The sequence below is a fragment of the Rhinolophus ferrumequinum genome, chromosome 9 (assembly GCF_004115265.2).
Source record: "Rhinolophus ferrumequinum isolate MPI-CBG mRhiFer1 chromosome 9, mRhiFer1_v1.p, whole genome shotgun sequence".
In the NCBI taxonomy this organism is placed as follows: Eukaryota; Metazoa; Chordata; class Mammalia; order Chiroptera; family Rhinolophidae; genus Rhinolophus; species Rhinolophus ferrumequinum.
In genome coordinates this window covers 63,921,051-63,933,386 of record NC_046292.1, presented here as the reverse complement: position 1 = coordinate 63,933,386, position 12,336 = coordinate 63,921,051, and the positions used below count along the sequence as shown (strand labels likewise).

The 12,336-nt window shown below is 40.7% G+C and overlaps 1 protein-coding gene across 1 annotated transcript in view; it reads right to left on the bottom strand.

Annotated features, from left to right (window-relative positions):
* DNAI3 (dynein axonemal intermediate chain 3) overlaps window positions 1–12,336 on the bottom strand; it is a 68,901-nt gene continuing 56,565 nt past the window's right edge. Inside the window, exons 20-23 of the mRNA XM_033113305.1 lie at window positions 10,400–10,604; window positions 9,076–9,167; window positions 7,896–8,018; window positions 1–238 (exon numbers count right to left, since the gene is read on the bottom strand). Coding sequence (XP_032969196.1) covers window positions 95–238; window positions 7,896–8,018; window positions 9,076–9,167; window positions 10,400–10,604 — 564 coding nt within the window. The 3' untranslated portion in view covers window positions 1–94. The remainder of the gene's footprint in view (window positions 239–7,895; window positions 8,019–9,075; window positions 9,168–10,399; window positions 10,605–12,336) is intronic.

The following is a 12,336-nucleotide window of genomic DNA, read 5'->3' as shown; positions in this document are numbered from 1 at the left end:
AAATAAACTTATTTAATGTTTGGTTTGCTACTTTACCTTACAAAAAAAAAAGAAGTCCCACAAAGCCTCCAAAACACCCCCACAGGAAGGTTTTCTATTCCACATCAATCAATGACATCCTGTCTGTCATTTTGATTAGGCCCAGATTTAGGAGGATGGTCTTTTCCAGTTCTAAATAACTCTCGTAGTCCATTTGCAATTCAGCCTCCAATTGCTCTTTTGACTTCTGATACGTTTTCTAGGGAGAAAAAAAGCAAGTCGTGCTATAAAACACGGACAACTAGAACCACCAAAGGATGAGAAGGAGCAATTTCTGAACAGTCTGCCTGGCTGCTGCTCAATGGAAGGGGTTTGCAGGAGGGCAGAGGGCAGGAGGGCATCTCTTGCGCAGTTAGGGGGAGGAACTGCTGGCTCTGAAGGGGAGTGGCAGAGAGAGCTGAGAAGCGTGTGCAGATTCGAGGTATCTCCTGGGGCTGGGCGGACTGAATTTGCTGATGGGTTGGACGTGGGCTCCCAGGGGCAGCAGGGAGCACATTGAGAGAGGAAAGAATAACAGTAAGGAACGTTTCGTCAGCTACTTTACCCAACACGACTTGCTGAATAATTGGTTCTGTTCTTTGATCTGTCAGTGTTTGTATTAGCACTGCTATGGTTTAATTATTGTGGCATTTACTTCATTGTAATACTGGCTAGGGCAGTCATGATTTTTAAGATTTCTTTCCCATCTGTGTCTTCTTTCGGATGCACGTTACGAACACGTCGTCTTGGTGTGTGTCACCCTTGAGTTGCCTTTGTTTCTCCTCTGTCATCTTCCCATCCTATTGTTTTCCTGTGCCTTCTGTTCGTTTGTCACAAACTCCTGTCTTTGTGGATTTCATCAAGGGGAACCAATACTCTAAGCTTTTATTCTAATTCTTTAGAGAATAACTTTTAAGAGCTGTTTTCCTCCTTTGAACATTCACAATTATTGCTATTCCCTTCCCCTTTGTTTGCTGAATTCTTTCCATATGTTTGATTTTCTCTCTCTTTTCTTAATATAGCTGCTTTCTCAGATTCCTTGTGTCTAATAATTGTTGTCCTACTTCATAGTACTGTGAGAATTAATTATTAAACATGGCAAGTCCTCAGAATAGTGCCGAACACCCAGTGAGCGTTTAAAACATGTTAGCTACAGTAACCAAGTCACAAAAGAGCAGGGCTTGACAGGTAGGGTGAGAATAGAAAAATGTTATTTTTCTAACCATGGTCCTTTGCAACGTATGTGACAGATCCTGTAGCATTTCCATCACTTTAGGTATTAGGAATAGTGTCATTTTCAGGTATTGGAATATCCTGCCCAGGCTAATCTCAAAGTGAGGACTGCCCCTTGGGACCTCCCCACTACAAAGCCCCCACTGTGCGCCTTCAGCCTCTTTCTGTAGAGGTTGCCTCATCCCAGTTAGAAAGTCCTTTTGGGCATCTGATCTGAGCCTAGCTACTTTCCAAGAGTTCACCTGGCCCCAGGAAAACTCACCACCCTCACTCTGCCATCAGTAGAAGTTCACTGCCAACGGGCCCTCTCTCTTCCTTTCTGTCAGAGCAGTTTAAATCAATCTCTTGCCTGCAGACTTTCCAGCCTCAAGTCAGGCCCTAGTCCCTGGGTTCCCAAAGCTCTCCCTGGACATTCTGTTTTGGTTATGGTAACTCCGGGCCTTTGGATTTCTGTGGCTCAGCAAGCCTCCTAACACATATTAGAGGCCAATTGACCAGCCACCTATCTCTAATGGAGTCTGGTGTTGCAGAAGTGGGAAATACATAGCCTTCTGACACATCTCCCCCCACAAAAAAAAAGAAAAAAAAAAAAGAAAAGAAAAAGAACCCTCTTCTAATCTTTCCCATATGTCTTGCTTCCTTTGTGCAGTCTGAAGTATGGGTAATTTACTAGATGTTGCAGAATTCTCTTCTAAATCCCATATAGACGGCATAATTTATGGATCACATGGAAACTGCTACTTTTCCCAGCTTTGGGTCTCCAACTAAAATTCCAGGTAGGAAAATTCCCACTACATGTGCTGTGAGAGCTGTAATTACTATTATTTTTCAGGAAGTGAGCTGTATTCGGACTCAATGTTTACAAAGAGGGGGGCGTATGATTTCCCTTAGATCTATGGGTTGGAGTAGAGCCTAATCCCTGGCAGTGGGGACGGGGTGTGTGGGGGGGAGGCTCATAAGGACCAGCCGTGCTGGACAAATGTGTGATCCTCCCCAGCTCTCTGTAATAACGCTCACAGTGAACACTTACCAGCACGTTCTGTGTGCCAGTCACTGGCTAAGTGCTGTAAATATTTTAACTCTAATCCCCACTGCAGTCCTCTGAGGTTGTTCCCATTTTCCCTTTTCTTAGCAGTTGCTAATAAGGAGATATTTCTGACTAACATTAGTTTTTTTCTTCCTTGGTCACTCTTCTCATGTTCTAAATGTAACAGAGGAGCCCTTTAAAAGCTATTCATTTACCCACACTCTAGTGTCACAAACAATTTGAGAAGTGGTGGCACTACTTAAAATAGGGTACTATGACAAATGAAAATGAAGTTTCAAGGAGTTGAAAATGTTTTGCAAACTCAAAAGCATGATACAATTTCAAGATATGATTATTATAATATTCAGGTGTTTTAAAAGTATTTTACATGCAAATTATTTTGTATTATCCACATTGTGCTTGCTTCCACTGATGTGGATAATTAGGAGCTTTCATTATGGTACTTAAAAAGTCATAATAACCGTGGATAATTGCTGGCATAAGAAAAGGGTAGCAGATTATCTCCCACAACAGAATTTCAACCAGTGTTTGTGAATGTGCAAAAGAACAAGACCATTTTTTTTTTTTTTGGAGCTGGAGAAAACAGTGAAAAGTTAATCGGTATTCTTTTATGCCTTGTCACCACTAAACAGTTTTTGAAATGAGGCCCTCTGCTTTTATTACACTAATTCTTATGTATCAATAAGTGATCATGTCAATCTATTTGCCACTGCAGTACTTTAAAACATTTCCATCTGCATGTGCTTTTATTTTTTTCAATTTATTTTATTTTTTTAAAGATTTTTATTAAAATATAGCTAACATACAATATTATATTCGTTTCAGGTTATTCAACATTTATATACCTAAGAAGTGATCACCATAAGTCCAGCAACCATCTGACACTGTACCACATTATCATAATATTATTGACTATATTCCGTATGCTGTACATTACATCCCCATGACTTGTTTTATACCTGGAAATTTGGACCTTTTATTCCCCTTCACCTTTCCCACCCTTTTTTAGTTTTTCAATTACAGTTCACATTCAATATTACTTTATATTAATTTGAAGTGTATACCATAGTGGTTTGACACATATATTTTCAGAAGTGATCCCCCTGACTAGTCTAGTACCCACCTGGCACTATACAGCGTTATTACCATATCACTGACTATATTCCCTGTTCTTTACTTTACATCCCCATGACTATTTTGTAACTACCAATTTGTACTTCTTAATCTCTTTACCTTTTCACCCTGCCCCAACCACCCATCTATCACCCCAACAAATGTAGTACCAATATGACCCATACATATTTATTACAATATTATTGACTGTATTCCTTATGCTATACCCTACAGTCCCATGATTACTGTGTAACAACTATTTGTACTTCTTAATCCCTTCCCCTTTTGCACTCACCTGCAAGGCCCCTCCCATTTGGTAACCATCAATATGATCTCTGTATCTATGAGTTTGTTTTCTGTTTTGTTCATTTTGTTCTTTAGAATCCACATATAAGTGAAACACATTGCATCTGTACTTCTCTGTCTGACACTCCACTTAGCACAATACCCCCAGGTCCATCCATGCCATTGCAGAAGGCAAGAACCCATTCCCTTCCTTGGCTGAGCAATATTCTATTGTATGTATATACCACCTCCTCTTTATCCATTCTTTCATCGATAGACACCCTGGCTGCCTCCACATCTTGGCCATTGTAAACAATGCTGCAAAGAACATATGGATCACACGTCTCCTTGAAGTAGTATTTGGGTTTCTTCAGATAAATACACTGAAGTGAGATTATAGGTCCTTCTTTGTCTCTTGTTATAGCCTTTGTTTTAAAGTTTATTTTGTCTGGTATAAGTATTGCTACCCAAGCTTTTTTGTTGTTGTTAATTTCCATTTTAATGAAATATCTTTTTCTATCCCTTTACTTTCCATCAGTGTGTGTCTTTCAATCTGAAGTGATTCTCTTATAGGCAGCATATGTAAGGTTTTGTTTTCTTATCCATTCAGCTCTACTATGTCTTTTAAGTGGAGCATTTAATCCATTTTCATTGAAAGTAATTGTTGATAGATATGTAGCTATTGACATTTTATTATTCATAATTTTGACCTTAAACAAGTACCGAGATTCTTTAGCTTTTTCTTGTCTGGGAAGCTCTTTATCTGTCCTTCAATTCTAAATGATAGCCTTGCTGGGTAGAGTACCCTTGGTTGTAGGTCCTTGCCTTTCATTATGTTGAATAGTTTGTGCCAATCCCTCTGGCCTGCAAAGTTTCTGTTCAGAAATCAGTTGACAATCTTATGGAAGCTCCCTTATAAGTTACTAGTTGCCTTTCTCCTGCTGCTTATAAGATTCTCCCTTTGCCTTTAACTTTTGCCATTCTAATTATAATGTGTTTTGATGTGGGCCTGTTTGGGTTCATCTTGTTTGGGAATCTGCACTTCCTCGACTTGTATGTCTGTTTCCTTCTCCAGGTTAGGAAAGTTTTCAGTCATTATTTCTTCAAATAGGTTCTCAATCCCTTGCTTTCTATCTTCTCCTTCTGGTACCGCTATGATATGAATGTTGTTATGCAAGATGTTGTCCCAGAGGTCTCTTAAACTATCCTCACTCTTTGGATTTTTTTTCTTTTTGCTGTTCCAATTTGGTGTTTTCTACTACCTTGTCTTCCAAATGGCTGATTCAGTCCTCAGCTTCATCTAGTCTGCTGGTGATTGTTTCAAGTGCATTCTTCATTTCAGTTATTGTATTCTTCACTTCTGAGTGGTTCTTTGTTATAGTTTATATGTCTTTTTTATGCTTGCTATCTCTTTGTTGAGGTTTTCCTTAAGTTCTTTGACTATCCTACCACCATTGTTTTGAACTCTGTATCTGGGAGGTTGCTTGCCTCCATTTTTTAAAATTCTTTTTTCTGGAGTTTTCTCCTGTTCTTTCATTTGGGGGCACATTTCTTTGTTTCCTCATTTCGGCTGCCTCTCTGTGTTTGTTTCTATGTATTAGGTAGGTCTTCTATGTCTCCAAGTCTTGGTCTAGTGGCCTTATGTAGTAGGTGTCCGGTGGGGTCCAGTGACACAGTCTCCCTGGTCACCTGCACTGGGTGCTGTAACAGTGTCAATTGTGTGGGTTGTGTGTGCCCTCCTATTATAGTTGAGCCTTGGTTGCTATTGGCATGTCAGTTGGTGGGACTGACCCTCAAGCTAATTGGTGGTGGGTTTTTGCCATGTCCACAGCTTACAGGATGCTGTCAGGGGGGTGTGGGGGGGTGGGGGACGTGGGGACTTACCCCACTGAGTGGGATTTGCCCCAGTGGGCTCTGGCGCCTGTTCAGACCACCCTTTATGTGTGCCACTTGTGTGGTGCTCTGCTGTGGTCTGAAGCCAACCTCCAACCTCCAAGTATATTAGTTCTGGGGTTTCTTGCGAGGGGCTCTGGTGCAGGCCCAGGTCATCCACTGCCTGTGACCAGTTAGGAACTACTTGGTAAAAGCTGCAAAATGAATTGTGGTTGTTTGTTGCTTGGGAGAGGCCACACTGTGGACCAAAGACATCTGCCACCAGTACCAGGCCTAGGGGAGCTCCACAAAATGTTAGGACACCGTGGAGGCCTGCTGCCACCTGCCTGCTCCCTTAAGGTTCAGCCACTGATAAAGCCTCATGCGGTATGCAAGTTTGGTAAGGCAAGGACTCAGAGAGTCACTGGAGTTGGAAAAATTATAGTCACCAGGTTAATATAAATTCTGGTTCGGTGCCAGTGCTAAGCCTGAAGGTATTCAGCAAAAGTCTCAGTCAGAGCACATTGAGATCAGTTGCTGCCCACCTGGGGTTTACCAGACTCTGATAGTTTTCCAAGAAAGAGTGCAATGCAGGTGGGGCTGGCTACCCTTGGAGAAAGGGCTTCCAGCATTAGGGGTGTTGGGTGGGGTGAGGTCCCATTGAATCAGTAGGGCCCATCTTCCAGACCAATCAGATTCAGATTTGGCTGTGTGGGGGCAGGCTCAACACAGTAAAGATGGCACCCACCTGCTGACTGCAGGGGAGGAGGACCTCCTCACAGGGAAATGGCAACTGTCCTCCAGCCCTCAACCTGGAACAACACAAGTCCGTTCCCCATGTCTCTGATACCCCCAAGTTACTGTCCCTCAGTTGGAGCCCAAGGTGAGTGCCTGGGAGTGAGAACATCTGTACACAGGCCCTTTAAGAGGATCCCTGGGTTTCTCACAACCTTCCATTCCACTCAGATTGTTGGAATACCCACTGTTTTTCACAGCCAGATGTTGTGGGGGCTCATCTTCCTGGCACCAGTACTCTGTGCTGGGAGGCCAGTGTGGACCTGATGTCCCTCATTCCTTCAGGGGGAACCTCTGCAGCCAAGATATCCCTCCTGGTTCTCAACTGCCACATGGAGGTTTGGGATTAGCCAGTTCTGTGTCCACCCCTTCTACCAGTCTCGACTTCTATTCAGGCCAACTTCAGATGGCTAGTCAGGTCGATTGTTCTATAATTTAGTTGTAATTTTAATTTGTTTATGAAAGGAAGCAGGCATAGTGTTTATTTACTCTGCCATCTTGGATCTCCTCCACCCACCTGCTTGTGGTTTTAGTTGAGACCTAAGATCTCACATGAATAATTACATTGGAGGATGCTATATGTTTACATATACAGAAACTACAGACGGGATCAATGATGAAAATACTGGCAACATAGGGTAAAAAAGGGAATGAGCAAGAGTGAAGTAGATATATGGACTAAGATGATCTCAAGTAACAAAGAGAGAACTGAGTTCACAGAATATTTAAAGACATCATAACTGTGGACAAGGGAAGACCAATAGAGTGACAGAATTCATATCAAACAGAGAGGCTGAAAAATAGAAGAATGGGGCGATTCAGAGTTCTAGGTTCCTTTTTAGTCAAATTTAAGATGAGTGCGTCCTGTAGCAAATTCTTCTCTATCTCAAATTTCAAATCTCAAGTATAGTATATCATAGCAAACTTCATGTCTGTCTCTGTCTCTGTGTCTGTCCATATGTTAGCTCCCATTTAATGAAATTTGACTATTTGTTAGGTTACTTAACTGAAAGCCTTACAGTAATGCTAAGAGATAGTTATTAGTATTCCCATTTTAAAGACAATAGAACTGAAGCTCAGCAAAGATGTGAGCATTGCTCGAGATCTCATAACTATTAAATGGAGGAGTTGGGATTTGAACTCACATGTCTTTATTCCATATTCCATTCTTTCTGCATTACCTGTTTTAATGCATTATTCACCAGGTGTTAAAATTCTATATAATAAAAGCATTCAGGTTTTGAATCATTGTATCTATAAATGGTATGTAGATACCATTGTATCTAAATGACTTTGAAATTATAAAACATTTCAGAAACTTAAATTAGATGGAATCTTGCTAGGTGTCCAAATGGTAGGTCTCACCCATGGTAAGCTAGGAAATCAGAGAAATGCCCTCTTGACTGTTATGACAACAAGAGAAAAATGTGAAAAAGCATAATTTTCCTATTGAAATTGTGGACTCAGCCAAACACACATATTTCCCGTGGCGTTAGAGAAAAGCAACTTTCAGTTGTGAGATTTAACTTACGAGTTTTATCTTCTCAGTTTCCAGATCCATTTCTTTCTTGTGTTGTTCACGGATTTTTTTGCGCTGTTCTACATATTCCAAGTGCTTGACTTCTCTTTCGAAGTAGTGGCTCACACTTGATGCCTGTTAGAAACACAAGCCCATGAGACAGGAGCCCGTATGGAAGCCCCAGTGGTCTTCAGAGGGCTCTGGAAGAATTCCTGCTCTTATCAGATACCTTACTATTTTGGGATACTGCCCGCAGGCCCACTACCAGAGAAATCATCTCAATATGGGGATTACTGTGCTCAGTTTTAGGGCCCTGCAAATTGGAGGATTCCAGGAAGGGAGTGAAGGTGGAAGGAGAAAGCTGCAAGTTTTGTAGAAGAAATATTCAGAGATTGCTTGTTTCCCTTTCCTTCCTTCTCACTTCTAACACTGAGGGAAGGTTCATACCATCAACAAAGCTTGAAAAATGATATCAATATAGACCCTAAAATGGACTGGGAGCAGAGTTGAGTTCCTGGTCCCCTGGAGGGCTTAGCATGTAGGCAGAAGAGTCGAAGCCGGAAAGTAGGCAGACACCTTGGGCAAGGTGACCAGGTGAGGGAAAGCTTTTTGTCTGACAGTAACTAGGCTGATGTTGTTGGGACTTGCAACAGATTACAATCTATACATTTAATGTTGGGTGTATACATGTTTATGTATTTCTATATATTGATCTTTTTATAACCATATTACCATTGCTTGAAACCCTCGGGTGCTGGGTATGGTGGGGCAGAATATTGCCACTTTCAGACATGCTGGTTTTCATACATCAAGTTGGGGGAGGATGGGTGAGGACTGGTAATGGAAAGATGCATAAGAACATCACCTGTGCCCTCCGAGAAGGGCATCACTGAAATGAGGGTCCCACTTTGGTTAGAACCTGGAAATAACATCTTACGATTATGAATCCCCAAATCAATTCTTCTCTGAATCTGGGTTTTATTTACTTGGCCTCCCTCTTATTGCATGTTTGTTTTTTCTCTTGCTTCAGACGATTTAATCCATAAAACAGAAATACATGTCCTTAGTTTTGACTGTACTGATTCTTTTGTTCTCTTATAGAGCAAAAAATGCTGTCATTTCTGAACACACTTTTAAAACATGCCTCAGCAATTTTTGGTTACACAAATCCTCAAAGCCAAAAGTTACTGACCTCATTGGCAGAAGGGCGCCTTAATGTCCAAGGGATTTCTAATATATGCAGTGTTCCATAATAATCGGCCACGGCTATAAACTGCTGCTTAGCTGAAAGATTTAAAGAAAATGGGGGGTAAAACAATTCAGCAATCAGAAAGCCATCTTAGAGGTTAAACACGAAATGTGGTTTTGTCTTGTGGTCTCCCAAAAGGGCTGCTGTGCTTACAATGATCTTAACATCTTCATCAGACATTCATGACCGGGGATCATACAAACATGTAAAAGTCATTTTCTTTCCAGTTGATGAAATGAGAACTGAGATCCTCAGTATTTGACAGCCACCCTGCCTACTTCAAATCTTGTTTTCTTGGTGTCTGTATAAGGAGTGTGGCTCCTAGCTGAGGTTGACTCTCTGGAGTGGGGTCCCCTGGGCAGACTTGAGAACAAAGCAGGGACAACACGTGGAAAGATTTTCAAAGGAAAATCATGAAGCCAATTTCCACCAAAGACATAGTAAAGGCTAAAGGATGCCATTATATAGGTGAATTTCAAAGACACAGCCAGAACCAGTTTTCTTATTTAAAAAAAGTGTTTCCTTTGAGCGTTTAAAATGAATATAAAACACAAATGTGTTTGAGAATTTTAATTTTCTATCTCATCATGTGTTTTTTCTTCTTCTCATTTTCAGAAGGTCTGGTTTAAATTGCTATATCCTAGACTTGTAATCCCTGTAGGTATACAAAAGCAGTGTTTTGTAGCAAAGATAGGAAAACACACTTTGGTGACCCAGACAGGTAAGCAGTAGCCAGACGGTGACACTGTAGAGATTCTGTAACCTGAATTTCTTAAGTGTAATGTTTTTGAGAGAGAAAAGACTAGGAAGAAAATTTTATGCCTGCACACCTTTGGAAACAAAGGGAAACTTCTTTTAATAGAGGCAAATATATTGGGTTTACATAGAAAGTAGTACTTGGTTAAAACAGAAAAATTGAGACAAAGGAAATCAATTATTAGGCGAAGATCAGAAGGATGCTTTTCACTGTATGGTTCAAAACCAGCCTCGGCTTGGCATCCTAAATATGTTTCAGAAATAATTGTTGATGAAGAAAACAGTGAGAGAAGCTCAGGTTGTATCCAAGATATGGTGGCAAGAGAGAACGGGAAGAACGGGAAGGAAATGGGGAAGGAGAAGAGAAAGAAAGGAAGAAAGGGAAAGGAATGGGAACAAAACAAAAAACCCGAGAAACAACACTGGAGGCTTTCCAGAAGAATGTCAAAATTTTCCCGAGTTACACAAAAAGGGCAAAATGATTCCGCACATTTGATCAGAATTAACATACTGGAAAAGGCCCAGGGTTTGATGGAGGTGATCATAGTTATACAGATGTTTTGTGACTGGGCTGGTTCGTGGGTTTTCTCCAGTAGGTCCCAGATATCGATGTATCCATCTTCTCGGCCAATATAGAAGACGCTGGGCCTTGTCAGGGACCAGTGCCCGGAGGTGTACCTTTTTGGTGCACAAGATGACTGCAGGAGAGGTCCAGTCTTCAAACAATTAAAAAAAGCACACATACACACAAACAAATTAAAAGCTTTTGTTATTATTGAAGGGACATTCACAATGATTTTAAGTACAACTCAGATAGCTAAGATCATGTAATAGCAAAACTATGCCATTCTTGTAGGATTTTTATACAATGCCTGCTCTTTTCTCTTCTGTATGTTTTTATAACACCTTTCCCCCCTTATTTAATTGCTCTTTTGGGAAAGATCAAACTTCCAATTGAGCTGTTGATGGTTCTCATAACCCAACTGCTACTAATATCCCATTGATATTTCTATGGAGATTGGTGTACACTAGATGAGTAACGATTATAAGGAAATTTTGCTTATACGTTTATTTTGCTTTTACATGTCTGCTTCCCATAGAAACAGCTCTGGTAGTCAGGAAAAGCAAATAAAAAGTCAATTCCAGCTGTGAGCTGCATCCAATGGCTTATAAATATTATTTGGAAGAGATTTTAGACCAGCAAAGCATCAGAACATCGTCTTGTTTTTTTCTCTACAACGGGTTAATTTGCCTTCTTTGGGAGGTTGCAATAGAGATAGAAGATCAGAATGTGCTTTCTTCCCACTGTCATGCTCCACCTGGCAACCAGGTGTACTCATTATCTATTTATATCTGCAGGGACTAAACTAAACTGCGGAACTGTCTCCTACCCTCCAATACATGCACAAGAACCTTTCCGTAGGGATCAAAGACTGTGTCAGATTCTCGGACTCCTTAGAGGTGACACTCCAAACCTGCTCTTGCCCACCTTGCCTACATCCTTCAGTTTCTGTGGATAAACAGGTTCCTGACCTCTGCACGGTCTTTGGACAATCTTGCCTAAATTTTCTTTTTCTTGAATTACAAAACTAATACTTGTTCATTGTACACACACACAAAAAGAACATACAGAAGACGTTTGTATAAAGTAGAAGTCTAATTGTGGATAGGCACTTACATGGTTTTCAATGTTTTCGATGAAAAACTTGTACATATGTATATTCACAGAAACTTTTATTTTGGAGATTTGTGTTAGAGTTCCGGAAGTGAAAGTGTTAGGTCAGAGAAAAAAATATGTAGTATTTATATACATTTTGTATGTATAAATAAATATATGTTACATATATTATTTATTCAAAGAACGTATATAGTATGGCTATGAAATATATATACCTATATATTTCAGATTTTGAAAATCTTGAATTGCTCACAAAAGGGACGTATCATACTGATTACCCCACACCCTGGCTTCATTGGATTTTCTCAGTCTTTCTAATTTTTGGCAGTTTGGCTTCTATCAGCCTGGATCCAGGCCATCTCCTAATCCTGACCACCAGATTTTCTTGGCACCGGCTCGCTTTGACCCATGCATGTGCCTGGTCTGCCTGGTGATGGACCCTTTAGCTTTCTTACTCCCACTGTCTGAACCTGCTGGCATATTCCTGGTGTAGAAGCAAAGAATGTTTCTCCTTGGACTTCACGCAGTAATCAGCATCCCATCTTCAGCATCCCCGTCTGGTATTTTATGGGGAGGAAAAATGCACATCCAGTCAACTGACCACAATACATATTTCAAAGAAAAGCCTATTAGCTTTCAGAGAACAAGAGACTTGTAAATGTTGTTTCCTTCCCTCAGGAAAGGAAAGCAAATGGCTGGGTTTTCAAAGGGCTTACAGAGGTTCTGCTGACAAGCTGGAGCCCACGCCATCTGTTTCAATTTCTCTAAAA